This window comes from Hydra viridissima, unplaced genomic scaffold, assembly GCF_058129835.1.
Source record: "Hydra viridissima isolate aposymbiotic clone 2 unplaced genomic scaffold, HvirCarnegie_v1 scaffold_16, whole genome shotgun sequence".
Classification (NCBI taxonomy): Eukaryota; Metazoa; Cnidaria; class Hydrozoa; order Anthoathecata; family Hydridae; genus Hydra; species Hydra viridissima.
In genome coordinates this window covers 2,937,276-2,964,081 of record NW_028324315.1, presented here as the reverse complement: position 1 = coordinate 2,964,081, position 26,806 = coordinate 2,937,276, and the positions used below count along the sequence as shown (strand labels likewise).

The 26,806-nt window shown below is 30.7% G+C and overlaps 2 protein-coding genes and 1 pseudogene across 3 annotated transcripts; 1 reads left to right on the top strand and 2 right to left on the bottom strand.

The window, feature by feature from the left end:
- Nucleotides 1-7,157: 7,157 nt before the first annotated feature.
- On the bottom strand, nucleotides 7,158-12,347 carry LOC149877351 (NACHT, LRR and PYD domains-containing protein 14-like). The gene is made up of 3 exons (XM_090073572.1): nucleotides 12,254-12,347; nucleotides 7,881-8,052; nucleotides 7,158-7,830 (listed from the first exon to the last, which is right to left on the bottom strand). The coding sequence occupies exons 1-3, from the start codon at nucleotides 12,345-12,347 to the stop codon at nucleotides 7,158-7,160; spliced, it is 939 nt and encodes a 312-aa protein (XP_089929698.1).
- A 1,382-nt stretch (nucleotides 12,348-13,729) lies between these two features.
- Nucleotides 13,730-15,951, bottom strand: LOC149877350 (uncharacterized). Of its 2 annotated transcripts, none has more exons than XM_090073457.1 (3): nucleotides 14,833-15,951; nucleotides 14,548-14,634; nucleotides 13,730-14,299 (listed from the first exon to the last, which is right to left on the bottom strand). In XM_090073457.1, exons 1-3 carry the CDS (start codon nucleotides 14,967-14,969, stop codon nucleotides 13,735-13,737), a joined length of 789 nt encoding a protein of 262 aa, XP_089929583.1. In that variant the 5' UTR covers nucleotides 14,970-15,951; the 3' UTR covers nucleotides 13,730-13,734. The 2 variants fall into 2 exon arrangements, with proteins under 2 accessions (XP_089929583.1, XP_089929584.1); XM_090073458.1 differs by having other exon boundaries at nucleotides 14,548-14,596; nucleotides 14,833-14,948.
- Nucleotides 15,952-22,687: 6,736 nt separating this feature from the next.
- Nucleotides 22,688-25,637, top strand: LOC149877349 (uncharacterized; annotated as a pseudogene).
- The last annotated feature ends 1,169 nt before the right edge of the window (nucleotides 25,638-26,806 follow it).

The window sequence follows — 26,806 nt, the reverse complement described above, 5'->3', positions numbered from 1 at the left end:
TTTGAGGTTGAGACAGAAGATATATACAGGGAGCTAGCACATGCTGATGAGTTCAACTAGTGAATATCCCGAAAGCCATATGTGATATAATATAGAAAACAAGTTGGGTTTTGGTAAATTAAAAGTTGAAATCCAGTCGGCCCATAGCTGAAATTGCAGGCTTGCGTTATAAAAAGTACTCAATCTTAGGGGCTTGTGGTAAAAGTTTAACACTTAGGGTGCATCAAGAACAGAGTTTAATAAGGATTTGCAGTGTAAGTTGAACAAACGAAGTGTTGATGAGTGCGTTAAGTTTAGAGACAAACAGGTGGCCATTAGAAGCCATGGAAAGAGCATAACAAAGTCAGTCTTAGCCGTCTTATCACGAAAAAAAAGAATTACTCTAGATGGTTTTATAAAAAGAGTATATAGTTATCATGTAACTTTTTAAGAGCAGGCGGCAAATTTATGGACAGTTATTGAGGAGCTCTGAGTTATTGCCTCATCAAGACGGAGGACCCTTCATTTACGTTTTGCGAACGAATGATCATTGTGGCCCATCATTTAGACCGTAAAATGTGGGCTGGTTTCTTTAACAATTTACACTTCAAACAGTATACACTTTTAATGGTGAGTCGTACGATTAAGTCTACTCTCTCGAATTTGCTTGGTTAATATAAATTCCGAACAATTGTTAATGATAGAATCGAAGAATCTTAGAGGCCAATAGTATGCAACGTGAAGAGAAGGCTTTTGTGTGACCGCTTAAACCCTTATTACCTCTGAATATTTCTTCCCAATCAATTAGGTTTATTTTTGAGATTGTGCACAACTTCAGGAAATATACGCACCCATTCAGAGTTGCGCTCTGATAATTTTTTAAGAGATTCTAAAGTTTTTTGTTGACTTTTGCAGCCTTTCATATGCCTTATAACAGAATTACCAGCGACACAGTCATTGCAGTCAAACCCCAAGTCCTATATTATTTTATTATCATTTATTTATTTACATTATATCTTTTTTAATTCAGGGATTATTGTGAGGATTTGCCAAATAAACATTGCAGGATCGACTTCTATTGATGTTTCTATTTAAAATGTAAAATGTGTTAGGAATCAGGAGTTAAATTATTTGATTTATTTTTACCCTAGGACATACCAGATATATTTTTTGATTATCATCGTAAGGTTTTATCAAAGCATGCTAAAAGTTTGACCTTTGCATCTCTTGATATTGATACCTTAAGAAGACAAGTATACACCTGTTAGATTATAGTTATTAGTGCTGTATCAGCAGTTTTTTTAATCATAAAATTTGGCTTCCCTATTCGTAATGCTTATGCTAATGTGACATATATTTTTTTCTGATTTCATTGCATGGTGTTTATTCTGTGCACAGAAAAATCTGCAACTTCTATATTTGGATCTTTGCTACATGGTTATTAGAAAAGATTCGTCTTGTTCGGATTAGGCAGTCACAATAATTAGGTTATATTCTTAGCCAAAATTCTGTATTGAAAAGATTTTCAAGTAGATGGGAAAAAATTTCTTTTAGCTTAAAAATTTTATCTTTTTAATATTTTTTTATTGAAGTGTACATCAGTGAAGTTTAATTGGGGTAGTTTAAAGTTCGTACGCATATACCTACATTTGAACAATATTTTAGAAAAATTGCAATTCTAATTGTTTTAGTAGTTTAAAAATGTTTATAGCAGTCCAAATAACTTTTTATCTAGTTATTGCTCGTTTCATAAACCATGAGGATCATGCTATCTTTTTATATGAAAAGATTCACCTCTGTCAAAGACTAAATTTTTAAACATCAGTTTTCATGCCTTAAAGTGGGAGTTAAAAAAGTGTTTATTAAATCTGACCTACCGGCAGCATCCAGATGAAAATTGGTCTATATGCAAATAGTATCCATGTTTATAAGTAATTAAATTTAAAAGCAAGTATCTTGCATGGTTGTTAGATTTTTGATAGTTTAATGTTCCTTTTTAAAAACAGATTAATTGTTGATGGTAATGAAGCTCGCATTCGATAATAACAACAGGTTATATGACAAACACAAGGTTTAAACACTTTGCATTTTTAGATAATGGCAGATATTTCTCCAAGGATTCCAAACTACACTTTAATAATGAATTTTCATGAGACACATTCAATGTAATTAGTCACATAATAGATAGAACTTGATTAGTAGGACTTGATTACGGTTTTTTGAGATAGTAGTTCTCTAAATATATATGTATTCCTTGTCAGGATCTAAACAATGAAAAAATAGCAAAATTTTAGAAAATCTGAAAAAATAAAAATATTTTTTGTTTTTTGGGTAATGTATTTTGGCGTTCTTATGAATAAAAATATGTTATAAAATTAAGAAGGTTTCACCGATTGAAAAATACTTCTTCTGGTGGAAAAATAATTTTTTTGCCTCTTTTTGTACTTAAATTTTAAATACACTAATCTTAGTTAAAACCAAGTTTTGCTTTCAGTTTCATTCTAAAGATGCTTGCTGTTGTAGTCTATAATATTCACTGAGCAGCCCTAAAGGCATATTTTAGTGGTAAATAAACTCCTTCAAATGATGAAGGGCAGCATGAACTTTAGGAGTCACACTTTAGGATCTGCCCAACAGGATCTGAAAACAATTGGTTTACAACACCCAACAAAATGTGTAACTCTATTGGAGGAATGATTTTTAGGATTAAGATATCATCAGGTACTGAAATGATCGGCATATGAATGACACTATCAAACGTCAACAGTACTCTTACTTTCGCCCTTTCCCAAGGTCTATATCTTACCCCAAGCGATCTTTGGTACAATAATGAACTTCTCCGAGCACCTCCGTCGATGTGAGAGTACAACAATGAGCTTCTTCAAGCACCACCGTCTGCTTATGGTCTCACGGCGGGAATCAATGGGGTGAATAAAAGGTTTATAGACAAGTCTATGGATCCGATAACACCTGACAAAGGGGATACAAATCCGATCAAGCCTCACACAGGAGATAAAAAGATTGATATCGGTGTTGAAAAGCCACACATCGCGCTGCCCTCAGGTAAGTCCTCAGATAAACACCAGGCAAAACTCAATGCCTTAATCATGGGCGGTTCGGTGGCTGCAATGTTGGGTCTCTCTATTTGGTACGTAGCGCACTGAATCAGCAAAAATATTTATGTCCATTGTCGAGCGCAGCCCTAAAGGTTTCACATCTCGAACACGAGCATAGCTTTCGCTAGGACACTAGGAGTATTATCCGGCTCATCGAATTTAAAGTTTATCTGGTCTATACAAGTGTCAGGCAGCATTTTCCGCCATTCTGGCGTACCATTGGAATCCCAAGATACAAAGGGGGCTGTGTTATCGAGAAGAGCAGCATCGAGAGTCGTATCTCCTTACCCTGGAAAGTTGAACCACTCAAATCAACAGCGTCACATAGGACAAGAAACATCATATTGGGGAAGAATAACGCCGATCATACAAGACCTCGACACCTTGATATGAGGAATCCTTAGTTGCAGCCGATGATCTCAAAGTCATCGCCTTTTTGGTAGTCGCACGCGCCAAACGCTAACAAAAGGCGCTTGTTCAACCTTACTAGTCGCAAATTCTTGTTGCTGGGAGACCACCTGCATCAAGCGCACCGGGGAACGGGATTCGACTGGTGCATCGACCTTTTTCTGCCAATTTCGTTTGTATACTTCTCCCGAAAGAACACACAGAGCGTGCTGCAGTACTACGTTATTATTGAGATCATTTTTCAGAGCAGCATGATCACTCATCGGAAATAATCTCTTGACAAGACCTGTATATGCTGACGTTGCCATTTGGCTTAGCCCAGCGCCCATGTTCCTGCCCATCCTTGCGGTATATTCGTGTACACAGCAGTCACATCCTTCGGATCCGTCTTGGTGACATGCGTTAGTTTCCTCCCTAGCAGTTTTTAACTTTTCCACTGCTAACAGCAGCGGCCAACCAACTTCGATAGACCTGTCTTTTCGGGGCTCTGGGCTAACCTCGATGGATGAGTCCGAGTCATCCCCAACCAGTTCGTCTAGGATTTTTGCCATTATTGACTTTAAGATATATCTGTGTAGTTCTTCCTCCAAATTGTTAAACAAGTCAGGGCTGGTATGCATAATGCCGGCGAAAACCATGGAATAACATAGAAAATCATAGCAGCTCGACACCACTTTTATTACAGGTGAATATTATTGTAGCGGCATATTGTCTCAAAGGTGCAATCGGATCTCGTAAACTTTAGACGATTCTATACCGCCCCCATTCTCATCAACTATCTGGATGAAGGAACTCCTGTCTTTTAAGGGGAGAATTGCCACTGTACTTAACTGGTCAATTACAATTTGGGAGGCCCCCGAATATTGTCGATAATGAAGAAGCACTCATCTTCAGCCATTATTTCGGAATAAACCTTGAGGGTTTTCAGTGCTCCGTGATTTTTGGCTTTCCTATTAGAAGAGCTCTGTCTTAGCTGTGTTCGTCGTGCCGACGCAAAGAAGATGGCCTATCGGGTTCGCCAGTCTAATTAGTGGTATCCAACCATTCTAAAATGATAAGCACCAATTAAAATATTTTGTTAGAATGAGTATAAGCATCATTTTTGCAGTAATCGCGCGCGATGCCCCTGTCCCTTGCATGTCTGACTTGTATCGCTTGGCTCAAAAGTTGAGAAACTATGACTTTGATGGTGTGTGCAAGTTAATGAAGGACTAAACCCTAACGATGGAGCATTTAATTGAAGTCGGGTTCTTTAAAAAACACACAGGCATCTCGATCAGACAATATTGGGACAATATTCGGTAAGGATGCTGAGGTGCGCGCCCAGATTGGTCTTGACTGGTCTTGACTGGTCTTGACTAGTCATTAGGTTCCAATTGAAGAAGTGATATATTGACAAAAATAGCATCTGACTATAAGAAAGCAGTCGCTGATATTGTGTATCACAGCGTAGTGGTTGGCGTCGGAGCCCTAGCAATCTCTTACGGCTTGGAGAAAACCAAGCTAGAGTCGAGGACTGAGCTGGGGTTTGATATGTGAAATGTCTGAAAGTTGATCAGCAACTTGATATTTGGTGAGTGGGCTCGGCAGATTTTGGCCGATAAGAAATGGATACCTGCCAGCCTCGCTCCCAGAAATTGAAAAATTGATGCGAGACACATGGCAGCAATTAGGGTGGCTATATTCAGCGCCGTCGCCAACGCGGCAGTTTTAACTAGGAGTCAAGTAGTAGCACAAAAGCTCTCTGGGAACGAGACCAAAGGATTCGAGCACTCTTGACCGGTCCGCCAAACCCTATTTTCGAGTTTTTTTTACCACCTCAAGTCAGTCGATTATCGGATTTTGGAAGCCGCTAGTGCACAAATTCCTAGGGATGATGTGACCAGCGCATAGTCGCGGACCAAGATGATCTCGTCTTGCATGATAGAGGTGAACACAGGCTCAGGGAGCGGTGATGATAGGCTTGCAAAAGCACTGGCACCCAGAGCGTTTCTGTATGCCTGGATTGCAGTAGCTAGGTTTTCATGATTTCCAGGCTGTTCTATTGATACTAGTGCTGTGTTGATCTGCCCTTGGCGTGTGGTTACGGTGGACTGCAATTGCGCACGGGATTGATCATATGCTGTCTTGTGATTATCGTGGTGCTGAAACTCAGCCTCCACAATTTTCAAGAAACGGTTCTGATGATTTTTCACAGCTGTTGCCATTATTTTTTCTTCTTAATATTTTTTCTTTAGCTTATAAAAAAGCTTCATAGATTTCTAAAATAATGTCAAGTACATACGATCGTTTAAATTAAGCTCTGATAAACATAGGTTGAGCGTAGAAAGAGGCACAACCTCCTTCAGCGCAAGCGCATACTGGTCCAGTGATTTTCTGGCAAAGAAAAGTTCTCTTCTCTTTAATGAGGAAAGCCGCCAGGATGGAATCTGATGATATTTACCGTGCAGCTAGAAGTCATCTCAGCTGCAGATACTATGTTAAAAATTATCATACTTCAGAAGGCTCTCTACGATCTTATAGACATCTGTGAGAAGATCGTCCTAGAGCACCGAGCCTCCCGCGGACTTCGAGAATAAATTTAATTTAGGGAAAAAATTTTTCCCACGTTATATAGTAAGGGAGCTTAAAGCGAACATGACAAATGTCTTTCGGAGAAAAGCTTTAAAAACCCCGCGAAGTGAACTGTTAGACCAATATGTTGTTGGATTACGATGGTCGAAGCGCAGCATCATCGGTCAGTCGGGACGTACGGTTTTGTCTTGCCTCTCTCTTTGTTACAGGCGTTGCGGCTGCCAGACCCTCCTTATCCTCCCTCAACTAATTGAGAGCCTCCCTAAACTCTTTGAAACTTATCAGACCATCCCAGAATTATTCCTAAATGATTTGTGCTTGTCTTTACTCCATTTCACACTGTCGTTTTGTCATTACCTATACAAATATAATTCTCCAAATAAAAAAATATATTACTCGATAGCCCACTCGCCACTCGCTTGCCGCTCACACACTCGCTACCTCAGAGACTACCCCTAGAGACTACCTCCGAAGATACCTAGGAGGGGGGAACTCTGATGCACCTCTCAGGGGTTTCTTTAGAGGATATCCTTGAAGGTACCTCTAACCTGCTAAGCTAAAAGTCAGTCTGAAATCCCGATAATACATCTACTAAGAAAAGTGTTGCATAGAAGCATTATCTCATACTATTTAATTAACTAAAGTTGTTGATTCAATTATTGTTTAATAGATTTGGCAAACGAATAACATGAACATATATGAATAAATGAAAAAAATGATCAGATTGCTGAATGCTTATGTTTTCGCTTTAAAAAGAATATACCCAATAAAGTCAGGTATCTTTCAATTGAAAAAAAGTGTTTTTTAAGATATTTTTTCACACGAAACTTCACAAAAACAAAGTAAAAATTTTTTATCTAAAGTGAAATTCATTTGTTAGTTCACAGATCATAGGTAAACAGCTACGCAACTTTATATAAATTATAATCTCCTCTGGACTCAAAATATATGTGCGTATACTGAAAGACAGAACTCCACTAAAGTTGGTTGAATAATTCAATATTGGTAAACAATTGCATGCTACTCTTATCGTGTAACATCTTTTAAACTGGTGGATTGCTTTTGTTTATATAAAACGTATTAAAAAATGCAACAATACAATTCTGTCATACTGAAGAATGAATAAGAATCACTTAGAGTGGATGTACCAACAATTGTACACATTGCAGATAAATAAAACGGGACTTGAGCCATGGCTTTAGTGATGTAAGATGATTCAAGAACATTTTGTACAACTTTTTTATTGCTGCAATTTTTTTCTGTGTAATCATTTATTCCATTGTCATTAAAACCCATTATTTGAACAACTAATTTATTTCTGCATTCAGACACTTTGTTTTTGTATTGCAATATAGCTTGAACTCTTCCGGCAACAACACATTTGTGTTTTTTTGTATCCAAGGCATCTGCTAACGCATTAACAATAGGATGTTCACTTGGATCTACTGGATTATGTTTTAATAATTCATCTAAATAAGCAAACTCATCCAATCCGTCAATAACAAACATTATAGAAAAACGTTCACAAACATTTAAATCTTTAAAAATGTTTTTGTAGAAAACTTGAACCAGCTCATCTAGGATACTGATGTTTTGAAGCTGATTTAACTTTTTGCATTCAAGATAAAGAACTATATCCACATTTTGCCATAAGGAATTGTAAGCCCAGTTAAGTAAGCATTTTTTAAGCAGCCAAGACTTTCCTATTCCAGCAATACCAGAAATTAAACCAGTGATAAGTCCTTTAAAAATACTTCCTCAAACTTAACTGGTTTATAGTTCTTTTGTTTGCATCAATAGAACTCTCGCTCAACAACATTTACAGTATCTCTTAAAACTTCATTTGCGTCAACTGCAGTTAATTCTACAAACTTGTTTAAAAGTTCAACTTCAGTAGGGCTTATGAGTTTATGTTCTAATTGAACTGTTTTTCCATAAGTCGTAAGATAAAACTTTTTCAGCTCATCACAGATTTCTGAAAATAAAAAAAAATGATTAAGTTGTTAATAAAGTATGAAAATAAACATGGTGAAGGTTAAAAATGTTGAGCAATTTTATAATGAAGGTGCTCAGTGACTTCAGTGTAGTAAGTGGTATTCAGTGTAGTAAGATGGCCATTTGATATATTAGTAAAGCATTACTACTCACAGAACAACTCAATTACAAATTTACATAAAACTCAAAACCTTATCACTATATAACTCAACACAAACTTAAACAAAAGATCTTATGAATAATGATAAAAGTTGATGAAAAGCTATAAAAAAAAAAACAACAAAAAACAAAGCAAAGAAATATAGATGAATACCTATTTTGATAAATATGATAGTAAATAAAACATAACTGCAGTAATAACTCCTTTGAAAATACTTCCTTAATCTCAACTGGTTTATAGTTTTTTAGTTTGTTTAGAAAGCAACCTTGCTCGAAAACATTTACAAAGAATTCCCATAAAACTTCATTTAAGTCAACTGCAGCTTATCCAAAAACTTGTTTAAAAGTTAAAATTCAGTTGGTATTACTAGTTTATGTTCCAATTGAACTGTTCTGTTTAAAAGATATTTCTATCTTCAATCGCAAAAAAATGTTGAAATCATTTTTTTCTGTTGTATTTTGTGTTGTTATTAGTAAATGTAAGAATGAACCAGGAACAGAAAACTTACTATAAACGCACAGTAACATATTGGATAAACCAGTCTAATGGTATAACATTTGATGTAGATAATTTTAGGAACGATTGCTGATCCAATAAGTTGCTTTTATTCTAATTTTTACTATTTCAAGCCAAAATGTTTTAAACCGGCAAAAGAAATATTTCAAACTGAGAAAAGAAAATTTATTTTTATCCGTCAATAAAGGTTAAGACTAATTTGACGACATTAAATAAATCAGACGTCACAAAATAAATTTTTTCCAAGTTGCTAATCCAAAAAGTTTTGCTTTCCCTGGGCGAATTAGGTAGGGGGGGGGGGGGGATTTTTAAAAAGATCGTGAAAAAAGGGGGTTAGTATGTTAAACAACTTGGTTTTTCAAAAACAAAATCTCCGCAGATGTTTTTCTACTGAAAAAAAAAATAACAGCAGCAAATTAGTTTTTGTTTAAAAACTAGAAAGACTTTTAAAATTTAAAAAAAAGTTTTATAGAACTTTTTTTAAACTTTGTTTCATATAACATTCTTTTTCACGGTCGTTTACGTAAAGCGAAACAGCGCTGTTATTATGCGCATGCTCTAGAAATAGAAATCGAAAGCGATGTAAACATGAAAAAAATTGATGATTTATCAATAGTGGCAATCCTAACGTTTTCTCAAATAATTTTACAAATAGAAATCTTCTTTAAAAAATGTAAATTGGGATAGTTCCTATCATAAGCAAAGTATACACATGTTTTAAAAAAACTTTGAAATTTAATTGCGCGCGAATATTAAGAACTGAGAAAGCAGCTGTCGATAAAGGTAAAAACTGAGAATTTTAAAGTCAAAATAAAATAAAATCTGATCGTAGAATTTCCAGATTTTTTTTTAAATACTGAACTTTAATCTATATACAACATTACCAAGCAAGTTTTACTGAGCATTCAATTTTTTTACTTTATATTGATGGCTTACAAGTGATGACAATATTGCACTGGTTTTGACTGGTTCTAAACTATGTACAAGTGCCACGACTCATGGACCTAGCGCTGTTTATAAATTAGTATTCTCTAAATAGTTGCTAATATTTATACATGTTTGTAGTATTATTATTGTAGTTTAGTTGTAATATTTCAACATGTTTGTAGAAGAAGCCCATGAAATTGGATATTTTAATTGTATTAGAAGAAGTATTGAAAAGTAATAGCAGCATCTGTTCTGAAAAATACCATAAATTTATATTAAAGCAAAAACAACTGTCAGACCTTCAAAGTTCTATTTTTAATCTTGATGAACAAATACAGCTGGTGAATGTTGCAATGGAAATGGCTAATTGAATAATCCTGATAATCTGGAAAATGTTAAGTCAACTTACTTCCCTCAACTTGATTTCCTAAAGAAAAGTAAAAAGGAAATGGTAAGCATTTTCTTAAAATGTGATAATGTTAAGTTCTGTTTTTTATAGAAATATTGTTCTGCTTTAAAGTGGTACTGAACTATAAAAACTAAAACTGTTAATCCTATGATTTTCAGTGTAATATTTGATTAAATACATGTACAATGAAAAAACTTTCAGTGTAAATAAATAAAAAACTGTTAATGTGCCCATAAACATGCAGAGTAAACAATTAATATGCATTTTTAACTGCATTTTTAGATAATAATTTCTTCTTAACTAGTCATAGTTTGAGTCTAAACTTTTGCAAAAAGGTTAACATGTTGATAAAGGGATTTGATCAGAATCATCATCAAAGCATTTATAGATGCAAAATGGTGGCTTTTTCAATAATGGTTTTAATTTTTGTTGTAAAATCTGTGCTGTCAATATCATTATCTCAAGAACAGCAAACTGTAAAATCCTTATTTTGGTCAAACCCCTCGAAAGTAACCTGATAACCAGTGTGCGAATATTTTAGGTATAATCTCCAAGTAGTTAAAAAAGATATCCTTGTTCAAAGTTAAAAAACTCTGAAAGCAAGAAAACAAAATAAAATCTCTCTGAAAAATTCAAGACACATGTGAGTTATCATTACAAAAACATTTTCTTATGACTGACAATTTAGGCCATTTTTTTACTAAGAAACATAAAAACAACATACATTTTTGAAATCTTCAATAATTATATTATTCAAATTTATAAAGTAAAAAAATGGTTAAGGTGGTACTAGTCTATAAAAATTTTGATATTTTATATGCTAGTACCACCTTAACCATTTTACATGTTATATCTGGATTATTCCTGACCAATGTTTCCTCGTGTTTAACTAATCTTAATTTAAAAGCAATTATAATACTTCTATAGACAAAACAATGTAATACTCTGGAGCTTGAATCTACGCTGAAGAAAGGTGAGGAACCATGCACACAACATATTGAAGCTATATTGCAAAAACTGAAAGTTGAGCGACAAGCATACCATGGAAAAAGTTTCATTGGAAATCATGTGTATAAAATGCTTCAAGTTCCATTTCTTTTATAAATTAGTTTATTCCAAATCTGAAACATTATTGTTAATAGCAATAATAACAAGTAATATAAAATCATGCAATATATCTTTTAAAGAGACATTTTTCTTTTTTAGAAAATTCTATGCTAAAGTTATGTAATTCTATTTCAAAGCTTGTTTATGATGAAGGATTCTCTGGGAAAAGTCTGTACAAGATAGCAGTCAAAGTCATTACAAAACATAAACTACACTTTCATTAATTTTCTGCATGCTATACCATATTCTACTCAAAAAATACAATGACAACAGAAATATTAAATGAACTTAATAAGTTTTATTTGATTTTTTTCTTTTTCTTTCTGTTTATAATGAGTTTTTCAAAGCTCTTTAAAAATTTATTGTCTTTATTGTTATTGAGGTTGAAGAGTATACTGAAACTACAACAATGCCTAGCAAGATATATTTGATGATTTATGATGATTTAACTTGTAAAGCTGGGATTAAAAGTACAACATGATTGATGTTGCTATCACATTTTCTTTTGAAAAAAATATTGTTGAACTGATGCATTTTTATCGCACAACTTGGCCTAAGGCTTTAATACCTCGAAAGTTACACATGCTGGAAGATCACGCTATTCCATTTTTTAAAAAATGGGGCGCTGGCTTTGGATTGTATGGCGAAAAAGGTGAAGAATCAATATATCTTGAGTTCAAAAATTTAAAGCGTATTTATCAATCTATCCCTTGCCCAACTAAGCGATTAAAAAGCATCCAAAAATTTTACCATCAGAAAATTAATCCTAAAAGTAGGGTGTTAATTCTAGAATCATGAAAAAGAAAGAAAAAAAGAAAATTTTGATAGCTAAAAACACTTTTGGCAACAGCATTTTACATTTCGTCGATTGAGAATTATAGGGTTCTATGTGATGTTTTTTTAGTTTAGAGAAAATCGACTTTAAACTTTTGTATCCTCTTCCCATGGAAACGTTAATAGTATTTCGGACAAATTTTTGTCCAAAATGATTGTATACTTTTTTTAATGCTATAACTAAGTTAAAAAGGAATTAGACGAAATATTTTGTAAACTAAGCAATACTTTCGATTTCAGTTAGAACTTTTTCTACAATAGTAACGTATTTTTTGTTAGAATCAAAAGGTTCTACAAGAAATATTTGTGGGATATAGGCCATATTTAAGAAAAAAAATAAAGCAAGAGACAACATTAAAAAACTAAAACATTGAATATTTTGTTAATAATAAGAAAAAATAAGAACATCTGAAAAAATAAAGTTTAAGTATCTATTGTTAAATAGATTGTTAAATATTTTTAATATTTATATATTTTTATAATTGTTAAATATTTTAACAAATTTTTATAACATTTTCATAATATTCCTTATCTTGTAAATACTTTAACAAATTTTTATAATATTTTCATAATATTCCTTATCTTGTAAAGGCATAAATTTTAGCATGTCTTTCAGATCATTCTTTTTTTTTTCTGTAATGGCACTTTGATTAAACTTGAAAAGAATACCTGGTTTAGGCAAAGTAAACATAATATTTTTTTTAACTTCTTTATCTTTTTTTCTAATATATTTCTCAGGTGGCTTTACATTTGTTGTATGAAACATTTTATTTGAATAAGAAACTTTATACCCAACAAGAGGTGCACATTTAATTTGGAGTGATGTTATATTTGAAAATGGCACTTTTTTAAATAAAAATTTGTTTGCAACATTTTGGAAATCTTTAAAATCCTCTGACTGCATTTGAATAATTGTGAATGGTTTTTTCCTGTTTACTGTAAGTAAAAGCCTTATTAATGAAATTGGTGAGTAAAATTCAGAAGACTGCAGTGTTTTTTCAATTTGACTGTGCATGTTATCAACATCCTGAACTGCAGAATGCCCTGGTACACTGTACTTCATTGTAATATCTTCAACTAGTCGGTGCTGAGTCAGAAAATAAATCATGGCAGTTGTCATAATTGAGTTGCGGTTTTGAGGAACACAACTATCACTCCAAGTAATGTAATGTTTAGCTTCAGGAAATGTTTTTGCAACATCATCAAAAATTTTGATAAATTGCAAGATCATTACCTGTTCTTCCTGAAGTTACTTCTGGCCAAACAACACAGTACTTCTTAATAGTTTTGTAAGATTTAACATGTGCTGTCAGATTGTAAACATTTAGTTTTCTTTTGTAGAAAAAGCTACTTATTTCAGCTTTCGGACACTGAACAACATTTTGAAGATCAAAACTAATTACTACTAAATCAACCACCTCATTGTTATGGTCATATGTTTTTTCTTCACGCATTACTATTTTTTCCTGCAAATGAACTTGCTGTACCTCTTCCATAGTGTTATCAAGTTTATTATTTTCTTTTGCTACTTTACAGGCTTCACAAGCATCACACCTGTCCTTTTTTGGTTTATGGAAACTTAAATTAAACTGAGTATTAAATATAAATCTAAAGTAAGACTCTTTAACTTTTTTTGCTTCTTTCTCACTATTCGTTTCGATGTACAGCTGATACATCTTTTTTAAATTCAAATTTGAGGGTAAGTACTGTCAGGTGCTTGAAGACCTGCAATAGTGACTATCAACTGTTGGAAATGAACTTATGAAGTGAATTACTTTATTTTTTATTTCATCTGTAACCACTCTTTTAGTATGCTTACCCTTCATATCTACTTTTGGCGTACCAGTCAACGGATCCTTCTTTTCATGCACATTGTAAATAATTTTTTGACTAATACATAGTGTTTGTATCCAAAAAGTTTTGCAAACTCTGATTTCTTCATTTGCTACAACAAAAAAATATTGAAAGGAATAATGTCTTTTTGAAAAACCTTCTTTAGTCTGACGAGCTGTTATATTACGTCTTGTAGAACTAAAAATGAAAAAGTTTTGCCTATCTTTGTCCATATTGTAGTATGACTGTTTATACTTGCAGTTTTCTTTACATGTTTTTAAAATCTTTTTTGATGAAATTATCTTTTTAGTACTGCTAACATAAGACTCTCCAGACTGGCATAATTTCTTACGTTTATTCATTTTCCATTTTTCTGGTTGTCTAGATCTCTTTTTATTTGTTTTTTTACTACTTGTTACAAGAAGACCATCTTTACCAAATCTATAAAAGATATTATAATGTAGAAAAGACAAAGTTTTGAAAATTAACTAAACATTGAGATTATAAAAAGTAACCTTTGCAATCAAGAAAACATAATTTTGACAATAATCTTGAGTATTAAGTTATAAATTACACATAAATGACAAAAACACAAAAAACACAATATAAAAATACCAATATAGTAATACATCAGATAAAATTGTTATGGGAAAGGTGTACTCTTAATGATTCTTTTTATTTTAACTTACCTTGCTTTTTCCGTTTGATTATCTGGATGCTGTGGAGACAAAGAAGATTCTAGAGAACAAATATCAGTGTTGAACGAAATACCTCTACTATATAACAGAATGACATACAATTAATGACTATAGAAAAAAAATAAAACTTAAAAACAGTACAAAAAAAAATAAATTTGTACTTTATTCGGTAAAAAATTATAAGATTATTCAAATTTAAGCATTTGTGGTCTAAATTCGATCTCTTTTTGTTTATAAGTAAACGTTGTAATGAAATTAAATTTATAAAAACTTTACTCATTTGACTCTTCACTATTGCAATTTTCATCATTTGAATCATCATTGATATTGGATGAAAAATTCTGATTAAAGTCTTCATTAATTGCATTTAAAACATCTTGCAAAGATAATTTCTTATTTTTGCGAGCAGCCATCTTTTATTTAAAACTTGAAATAAAATGGTTGTTTATGCCAATAGAACCTTCTAGCACAAACAATTTCTGAGGAACTTTATAATTCTGAACGATTGCTACAAACCCTGCGTTGCAATTGGAACTTTTATCAAAAGCTTGTTCAAATCTGAAGATTTTTATAAAGGGTTTCAACAGATGATAGATATTGTCTACACCATCATGATTATGTTTACAACTCATTTTCTTCCAAAATGTCAGTTAGAACCCTATAATTCTCAATCGACGATTTCTTAACAATGTATATTTCCTTTTTTCTATTATTTGTCTCTAGTAAAGGCAAACAAAATGTAGCTGTAATGGTCAATAAGGTAATGCAGAAAAATGCTTTTTTTGTCCATTAAAAAAATTGAATTCTAAGAACAGGTATAAGAAATAAATAGAAGAAGGTTTCCTCAAACTTTTTCAAGAAATATGGTTAGATTTCCACGATTAAAAACCTAGAATGTAGTGTCCAAAAAATGTAAACAAATCACATATAGTTAACCAGCCATCTTTCAAAACAACAAATGTTAACGAACGTTTTGATGTTGCTTCTCTTGTTTTAAGTGTTTTAGTACACAACCGGGTGATTGTTAAACTAATTTAAATTAAAACAGCAAGAAAAAAACTTATTTATATTGGAGAATATGCAATCACTTGGTTTCCAGAGAAAAATTATTTTCGTTGCTAAGGGCCGTAGCCATTTTGAAAGCGTTGATTTTTTTTCGTAAAATTTGCGCATGCGTATAATAACATAGCGCTACCAAACGACCGTGTTATTGGGAAAAATAACCTCCCCTCCGTCCTCCTTGAAAACCATTGCAATAAAAAACAAGTAGTAAAAGCATTAAAATTTACGAAAAAATCTTTTAAAGTTTTTCACAGGTGTTTTTCAGCATATTCTTGATCTTAACGTCGATGAAGCTCTGTTCCATAACTTGCATTAGCGAACCTGATTTTCGATGCTTTGGTCGTCGAGTAGGAGATGACCATCTGTACTTTTACTAAAAAAAATTTTCTTTGTTTTCCTTAGTTTGCTTTATTTTCAAGCTCTTTTTCAAATCCAATTAAATACTTTGAAAAATGTTTTTCTTTATTTAAAAACTAAAAAAACTGTTATCAGAAAAATAAGAAAACTAATTTCGATAAAAAAAGCATATTAAGAAAGTCTCCCAGGTGAAATCTTTTTAAAATTATGTTCTCCTTTTATCATTTAGCAAGGTGATTGGTGAGAGTACAAACGTACAGTTAAAAATATTGGAATATTTTCCTTTTCCTGATCAAATAACAAATCAAACCAATCGTAGCTCTGTTCCGTAGGTGACAATTTTTCTTGACCAACAAAATTTAATGATGCATGAAATGGATGGCTTTTATAATTCTGTTATTCTGTAAATTCTGTATATTCTGTATCTTTGTTAGCCCCATTTACTGTTGCTGTTAAAGTATGATTTTGAAGTATTTTATAAATTATAAATTGATTTTACTATGGTAGTTGTCGCTGCTTTTTCTTCTTGTTAAAAATAAAAATAAGTTCCTTTCTTATTTGGTGGAGTAAGAAAAATGTATATAAGAAAATCAAACCCAAATCCTATGTAATAAATTAAAAATAAAAGTATATTGTTCAGTTTTTCTTCTTGCTTATTGATGAGAAACCAGCTGTATGTTAAATCTGGGATTAGAAAGAAGACAGTGAAGTTGGTAGTAACAAGACAAGGTATGAGAAAACTTCTAAATGCGAGAGTTAAATTCTTATCTATAGACACTGTTTGATTTTCGGAAAGAAAGATGTTATGCTGAATTGGCAGCGTTCTCCTTCTGACTTGATAATGACGATACAGATGACAGCCTATGTATCCATTCGCGATAATTAAAAGAACAAGTAAAAATAAATCAGTTGGTGGGAAGATGTATGCGCCAAGTATTTTTTCTATGGACTGATAAGAATTTGGATAAAATACAACAACTAAAAATACCGCAACGTGAACAAAAGCAAATAACCCCACAGCGATTTTCAGCCTTTTATACGTCCATACTTGATTGTATCGTAGATTTAGGTATATTTCGCAAAAGCGATTAGCGACGAAAATAAATATTGCTAATTGTAGTAAATTAAAGGGTACAATTGAAACATAAATATCGAGTGCAGTAACTTCACTTTGTTTTCCTGGGAATATTCCGGGAATATATCTCATATTACCCAAAACGATAATTTGAGCTTGCGTGAAATTAATTCCCATAAGAATTAAACGCTGTATATTGCTTAGTCTCCGCTTCACTTTTATACTCAAGTAAATTGCAAGAAGTTTTGAAGCCAGAACCAAAAATCCGAAAGTTAAAACACAAATATTAAGACTCATTTCAGTTGTTAAAGCTGAAGCAGATTTCTAAAAGATTATTTTATGAAACTAAAATTGGGAGAGAAAAAATTGAGTTATCATTTGAAAGGCTTTTTTAAATTTAATTTGAATCTTGTTGCATTTTTAAATTTAAATTGGTTAAACGCTGAAAATTAAAACCCTACGTGCATGATTTTAAAAAACGGGGAAGTTAAAAAAAAATGAAGTTTTTTTTATTTATTTATGATATCCAAATTTTATTTTAATTGTTAAATTTATTTTTACAAATTAAGAAAAGGTTTTTCAAGTAGAGAGCTTAGGCAATTTTTATAGCCAATGTTAATCTTTTTTATTTAAAATGCATTGGATTCCTTAATATATTTTATTTTCAAAATGGTTTCAACCACTTCTGTAGCTTATTTAGTTCCAAAGATATTCGTGTTTTAATATTTTCAATTCATATACATTTTATGAAATATTTCCTTAAAGTCTCTCGTTAAACTTTTGGCACCGAAAAAAAAAACTTTATCTTTTTTTTTTCTTGCGTAAAAAGTTGCGTTAACAATAAAATATCTAAAGACGGGGGAAATTTATAAAATTTCCACTTAGAAAACAAAAAATCTACCCTATTAGACTACCAAAAACAAAAAAAAAAACTGATTGACATAATAAATAAATAGTTGCAGAATCTATTTTTATGTGGGGACGAAAGAATTAGCTTAATTTACTTGTATATAAACAAAACTGAAACATTTAAAGTTAAATAACTTTATCAATTCTAAAGCAAAACGACGTCCCCTAAAAAATTATTGTAGTGCAACCTTTTCTAAAAAAAATAACATATATATATACATATATACTATTTATTTTCATGAGTGGGTTTTCATTCTTCGACACCTACATAAAATCATTTGTTGCGTATTTTGGACGAAGTTTTTCAAAAACGTTCGGTATATTTTTTTCTGCGATAAAATGTCACGTGACAAAACTCCCTATTTCAAGACTGTTTAAAAATTGCAAAGTTAACCAGAGGTTTTTTACCAGTTCAAATGCCCCATTGAAAGCCTAATTCTAACACTTTGTAAAGTTTCGTAGTTTTGCTTATTTTTTCCTCTTTGCAATTTTCTTCTATCACAATATCACAACCCTCATAAAGTTTTTCTATATCTTCAAACAGCATCTGCAAAATCAGACTTCATTGTATTTTTAGATTTCATACCGTAAAAAACGATATACAGAAAACAAAAGAGCTCACTGCTCAAAGTTTTTACTCTTTTCTATGACTAACACTATAACACAATGCTTATACTTTTACCTACAGGAACAAACAGTTTCTTTTTTTGTGTATTAGTTCCTACAGATTCTAAAGATTTAAATTTGTCTTATAAGAAAACCTTAAAGTTGTCTTCTAGAACTTCTTTATCATAAGATTCTCTTGCTCGAAATTTTGTTAGAAGCCATTGACATTCACTGGATAGACACTGCACTTTCTAAAACTGATTGTATGTTACTAGCCTGATTTGACTCTACAGAAGACAATAACTTATTTAAAAGTTCTGGGAAATGTTGTTTGTCAAGAGATATCTTCATGCGGCCAGCAGTGAATCTTTATACTCTGTGATAATTTTAAGCCAAGCTGTTTTCAAAGGTTTAAAGAGAGCTATATCTAGAGGTTGAGTTATATGTGTATTGTTAGGTGTAGACAAACAAGCTTTATTTCATTTTCTTCACAGGTTTCAATAACTTTTGTTCAATAACTGACATGCTGCGCGTAAACTATTTTGAAACGAACATCTTTTAGCGTGTGACGTCACGTTTAGGCAAAAAAAAAAACACGAAACAGAAACGAAACAAAGTTTTTAGAATAGAAAATTTAACATTAAATGGTTATTTTAGTATTAAATCTTATTATTTTTTATTAAATATTACAGTAGAATCCCGTTAACTCGGACCCAATTGGGGTATATATTTTTTGTCCTATTTAGAGAATGTCCGTTATTAAGTAAAGCTCTCGTCTTTTTGTCGGACTTTTTGAAAACGTTCGACTTATTGGTTCCAGACACAGGAATGTTTTGGTGTCGGGTGTTTAAAGCCACATAAAACATGCTCTATCCAAATTCTCATTTAGGGAGACACGCATCCGCATTCTTTTCGCAGAAGTTTTATTTTTTTCGACAACTTAATGTATTTTGTTTTTTTCTTTTGACCAGCCAGACACATGTTTGCTTTGGAATGCCATATCTCTTTGATATATATACAGACGGTTCTTCTTTGTTGAGTTTTATTAGTATTTTGTATTTTTCTGTTAAAGTTCTACTTAATAGCTTTCTTTTAGCAACCTTCTACATTTTCAGTAAAGAAACCTTGATTGAAGTATAACCGAATCGAAGATGTTAGTGAAAATATTTAGTTCGTTAAGTTATGTTTGACACTAAAGTAATTCATTTTTGATCGTTCTAGCCCAGTAAACACAGCGTTTTTTAAACGTTATTTGGATTTTTTTAGGTTTTATCATCTGAGGAATATAAGAACGTTTCGTAAACGTTCAAAAAGCGCCCTAAACGAATAAATTTGTAACAAAAAAGTTTGGTCAATAAAAGACGTCAAAAAAACGACCTTTGGACGCAAGGAGGTTTAATACACAGGAGACGGCACGGTATATTCGTTTATATAAAACGCGCTGAAGCCAGTTTTGAAAATCTGCCGCCATCTTGGTTGACCCAAAACATTTTTATATTTTGCGCAGAACTATGGAGAAAACACAGATGAAAAGAAATCAAAGAATTGCAACAAGTCAATAAATAATTCGCCAGTTATACTTTCGAGGTTAAATTATGTTACAATGAATTGTTTGCTAACTGATTATCTGGTTCAGCTTATTCCAAAATATATGGAATACTGAAACAGACATTCAGATAGCTGTATGTCAACACAAAATTAGCAGACACCATGTTTTACACAGTATGAACGTTTCTTGTGGAAATAAAAACAAGCGTTTGTGAATTGATATACTGACTGCAAAATTGCATGGCACCTTACATTTGACAAGTATAATGAATCATTGCTGTTGTGTTCTACATTGATTCTGAACAACTTTTCACACAAAATGCAAATGTCATGATCATTTTTTGAGGGAAATATTAATAATGCACCTTTTGTTTTTAAGTTAATGCATATTGTTCTTGTTTGCTACTTGTATTTAGCGCTGAAATACATGTTTCACAGTGTAACGAATTCCCCAGAATTTCCCCTAAATACAGCAAATCCTGCAATACAACCCACAATACTTTGTGAACATGTAGACAAACAACTAGCATCAGGAACTAAAAAATAATCATGATCAGTAACAGAGTTTTCTAGTAGTTCAATAATCCTATTTCTGCTAGTAGAGTTATTCAAAACACTAACAGAAGTAACAACAATGTTTTCAATGTTTTGGTATTTACTAGAGCAGTCAAAATAGGTACAATTTGCAATGGCAAACAGTTTCCATGAAGAATATCTTGAATATCATTATACACCAGCAATTTTTTATATGTTCCAAAAAAATGTTTTGCTGAAGGGTATTTATTACAACCCAATAAACCTCTTATTTTTCCAAGAAAAAATTACTGTACCTATGAAAAGTAATGCCACCAGCACAATCTCCTGAAGTACACCCATAGGCAGAACAAGATACCAGTGCTTGGTTTGCAAGTACTTTACAGCATACCAGTACCTGGTATGCTGAAAAGTATTTGCAAACCAGGAAATAGCTTACGAATTTGAATTTTAACACAAACCAGGATATAGCTTACAAATTTGAAGTTTAACACAAAAAAAATTTTGTGTTAATTTTTAAATTTGTAAGCTATTTCCTTTTGAATAACTTAGGGTAGTAAAAGACATGCATTTAAAAACACTGTCAATTCTGGAAGGGGGATTTCAGAAAAATCACTTAATAGTTTTTTATTGAAATAAATATATTATATGTGAGTTTTTTTTTGCAATAAATATACTACATATGATTTTTTATTTATAACTTTGTCATTATTTTAGATCAGTAGTAAAAATTTGTCATTTGTTTGATATCTTTATTGCTGTGTTTATAACCTCACCAATATCAAAATATGAATTTATAAACTTTCATTTTATACTTTGCAGAAAACTTTGGAAAACTTTCTCTCTGTATCAACCATTTACAAACATTAAAATGTAATGCCACCAGTACAATCTCTTGAAGTATACCCATAGGCAGAACAAGATGGCATGTCAATTTAAGTTTGTTTATCAATATTTATCAATATTTATCATTTTATTATTATTCAGTATAAATCATATAAAGCTTAATAAAAAGTTATAACTTAATTATATATATATATATATATATATATATATATATATATATATATATATATATATATATATATATATATATATATATATATATATATATATATATATATATATATATATATATATATATATATATATATATATATATATGTTATGATAGTGTCATGTATATATATGCATTTATATACATACACTTAAGTTATAGCTTATTATCTTATATACATGTAAATACAAACTTGTTTCAGCTCACAAACATATGGTTTTCTTTTCACAAGAATCTTTCGTGTATCTGAAATACAGTCTCTGTTGGTAGCATGTTGAAATACAGCTATCTGAATGTCTTTTTCAGTATTCCGAATGTTATTGAAACGAACTGAAGAAGACTATCAGTTAGCAAATAATTCTTTACATGATAGCATAAGTTATCAAGCATAAACTGACCAATTCTTATTATTCAATCATTTGATTGCAATCATTGCAATGTTTTGATTTGGTTTAACAAAGTTTTAAATAAAATCCTCAGTTCCGCGAAATTCTTTTGGGTTAACCAAGATGGCGGCCAAATTTCAAAACTGGCTTCAAAAAAGTCACGTTATGCCGTCTCCTGTGTATTAAACCTCCTTGTTTGGACGTTTTTTTTTTATACATATTTAAATCTAAAAGTAGAATCAGTTTAGACTAATTACAACTGACTCAGGCTTTCTAAAATATAATAATATACACGTTCAAATCTCATGTCGGTTTCGTTTAAGTATTATTGCTAATTTAGTTTATCACCTAAAATGTGACACTGAAATGCTTTTCCAACTCCATTTCCTGATTTTCCTTGCAGTTGTTTATCTGTATATCAAGCTTTTTGAATTTTTTTGCGTATGATGGTTTATATATATATATATATATATATATATATATATATATATATATATATATATATATATATATATATATATATATATATATATATATATATATATATATATATCTTTGTGTGTTGTGATTTATAGATATATTACAATATAATTAAAAATGAGTGATTCTTCAAGTGATCATTCCTTTATAAAAACTAGAAAAAGATATAGACCAAACACAAGGTATTACTTTATATTAGATCTTATGTATAAAATAGTTGACAATAAAATGATATAATTTTTTAAATAATCATGTTTTAAATATTTTGATGACTAATGTAATTATAAATACTTACATTAAAAAACTGGTAAAAATGTAAAATATGGATTTGTTATTCTGCAATTGCTTTATAATACATGTTCAATAGTACAGTATCAAAAACTTTCAAAAATTTATTTTCATTTTAATAGTGTCATTTTTTTTGACTTGACAAAAATTTTTTGTACATTTTAATTTAATTTCAATAAAAAATTTTTTGTAATTTTAATTTCATTTCAATAAATTTCATAAATTTAAAATCTCATTAAAGAAGCTTTGTTAATAATATTGTGTAACGCAAGTTAAGTAAATATTAAATTTTTACTTAACTGCTCATGTGAGCGTAGCTGATATTTTGTTAAATGTTATTTGTGAATTTTTCTTTTAGTCCTGTTAAAAGACTTTATTCAGTTGTCACCATCTCTGAAGATAATGTTTTAAAAAAAGTAACAGTTCCATTACACAGGGTTGATGACAAAGAGAATATTATTTATTGGCCACCTAAGTCAAAAAAACAATTTAATTATTGTATTAGCAACTGGGTGGCTCCAGATATTAATTGGTTAAACTTTCAATTGAAAAAGGTTAATCTTGAAAAAAGATATTTGTGATATTTGCATAAATATAGATACCGAGACTTCTAGTCATGAAATTGAAAAACCTGGTAATTTTCTGTTAATTTTATAGTCTTTTTTTCTATTGTGTTTTATTTTTATTTTTTATTGTTACTTGTTGTTGTTTATTATGATCATTTATTATAACTATAAATTGGTTTTTAAGTTCAGAAAGGTTCAGTGTTTTGTCAAATTTGGTGGTATAAAAAATTAAACTGGAACCTATTGGGTTTTAATAATGTTATTGTTATAACCATTCTGTGTTTGATGTTTGAATCATCATTTATTGAAATCATCAATCATCATTTATTGAAAATCTTTGAGTATTTTGAATTGTTTAAATATTAAAAACAATCATATTTTGGTTCTTATAATTTTATTTTCACTTTTTATAATATAATGTATTTTGTTTCTAAAGTTCATAAGTTATATAAGATATTAAAAATATAAATACTAAATTATTTCAGAGAATGAAAGTTTTAAATCAGATTATTGAGGGCCAAGTCCAGATATTCATATGGTTATAGAGCCGTCTTCAAAAAAAAAAGTATTATTCAAACAGCCAACAAGATAAACAAGGTCTTCAAAAATCAGGTTTACTCAAGACTCCCTCTGACATTGTGGAGAGATCTAAAGAAAACTCTGTAGTAAAAATTAACTCTTCCAAAGTTGAGCTCGCAGGTAAAAAGAAGAGTAAATTACCTAAATGCTTTCAGGATCAAAATAAAAAACTTTTTTTTATGTAAATATTTTTGTGATGATTTTATTTATACTACTAATGATAAATATGTTAAAAAGCAGTTTTATTATTTCAGAAACTGAATGTTTTAATTCAACTAACCGAAAGCAAAGACCTTTGGAAATGAATCGCATTGGTGGCAAGTTTATGTATAGTAACCCAACTGGAACCTTCAAGGCTCTTGATGAAAGATGTAAATATGAATATATATTTATAGTTTTTTGTTGCTGAAGTCTTTCATCCATAGTTCCAAACTTATATGGGTTAAATTCTTATCATTTTTTAACTAAAATAATATAAAGGAAAAGTTTGGTGCAAGTTTTTTACAACTGGATGCCCTTCCAAATCTAAACCTGTTATATATACATTCTTTTTTAAATAGGTTTACAGTATGCTCTTTTTATGGAGTTAAGTAGTGTTAAAAGTCTGATAATACAACTTGAAAAAGCTGTTAAAAGATTGGGTCAACAGATGTGTCAGCATTTCACATTGAGAAATCATCCACCCTCAAAGATTTTGTGGAAAAGGAGGAGATTCTTAAAAAAAATGATGATTTTCTTTTATAGGTAAATCTTATTATTTACTAAACTTTTAGATTTTTTAATCAATCAATTTTGAGATTAATCACCTGTGAAATTGTTATAAAGTTATATGAACATATTTGTTCTCACAATCCATAAAGTTGTATTACACTGCACTAATATTAAAAAATAATATTTTTTAAAAAAGAATTTTTTTTTTATTAACAAATACTGTTTATTAGTTTGTTATTAAACATTTCTTATTTTAATTTTTTTAATCTGGGTTATTAAATTTTTTTAGGTCAGCCGACTGAAACAGATTGGTGGCAACATGCCATCATCAATTATAAATAAGGCTTTATATGAGACAATGTCAAAAAAGCTACAAGCTAAATTTAGTAAGGTGGGAAAAAATGGAAAATGTACTTACTTGTACAAGGCTCTACTTGGTAATCTTCAATTTTTAGAAAAGCATAAAAGATTATGTAATTATAAGATCATGTTTGGAATTGTAAGATTATGTTTGGAGTATATTTAGTTACAGTGAATTGTATCTATTATTATTTTTACATATTTTAATACAAGTGTCGTAGTTATTTATCTAATAATGTCATGCAATGCCACACCTTTGCTGGAGTTCTTGAGTGGTTAATTACCAGTTGGTTTTTAATGTTATAATGCACACATCATAATTTTTTCTAATATGATTAAAAAGTTTTATGATAACATCAAATAGACAATAACCTAAATATGAACTTTCTTTGGGTTTTGTTACTTTGTAGGTGCTCTGGTGACAGAAAGACTACCAAAAGAAAATGTCGATTGACTAATAGGATACCATTTAAAGAGAGCTCCGTGGGCGGAAGATAAATAATAGAGAAGCTTTTTTTGTAATTGTAGTTGTTGCAAACTTTAACATTTAGTATCTATTTTAAGTTATTGTTGTGTTGTTTTGAATGAAGTGCCTTTATAATGCTATTATCATTATAATGATAAACTTATGCTTTCTTAAATTATATTTATAAGTTTATGTAATTAAAACCGATGTTTAAATTACGAAAGTAAATAAGCTTAAACCTTTAGGTAACTAATGTTACGTTTGAAATTAATGCTTTTACACATTGAAATTAGGTTACGTTTGAAGTTAGTGTCAAACTGTTAGTGTCATTTGGACGGAAAAAGCTCCTAAAATAAACGTTTCCAATAAACGTCCTAAAACCGTTCTTTGAATGTTTACTTAAAACCGTCCCATTACCGTTTCGTTTGGATGGGAAAAGCTCTGAAAATAAACGTTTCCAATACACGTTTTAAAAATGTTTTCTGAACGTTACTGTGTTTTCTGGGAAGTTTTGAATTTTAATTGATATTTTTATATTTTTAATAAATTTTAAAACAAATAGAATTTAATCGAAGCTTAACTGAATCGAAAGCTCTCCGTGAAAATGTTTAGCTATGTTTAATTATATTTGATGCAAAAATATCTTATTTTCGGGCGTTTAAAGTTTAGAATTTTTATTGAAGTATTGGAAGTTTTGTTATTACACGCACTTATACGCACTTATATGCAAATTCAAAATAAAAGTCCTAGTTACGCGAAGTTTTTTTCCAAAGGGACCTAAAAATATATCGGTATTATACGTTACAAAAAGTAAACTCAAACATTTTAAATCAATGCATGCTATTAACAAATTTGTAGTTATGTTATTGTAAGATAAACTTACTATAGAATCGTTGGTGATATTATCTGAAATAATATTTTGTCTGTTTTTTTTATGGTTTTCTAGGATTACTAACTTTTCTTAAATGTGTTGGAAAATCAAATACGGAGGGGATTTCATCACTTTTTAGTTTATTTTGTGAACTCCAAGGGCTTTCTTCATAACAGTCACTAGTGAAATTACCTTACCACAAAGTTTAGATTGTTTTCTAAGGGTAATTTCACATCTTTTGGAAAACTATCAACAAAAAAAAGTATTTAATAGTTATATTAAAGTAATAAACTAATTTCAAAGTATAAGGTTAGATAATAGTTAAGAATAACTTGGGGCTACTTACCCATGAAAAGTAACCCCTTCAATATATCTTTGAAAGCAATTACATGCAG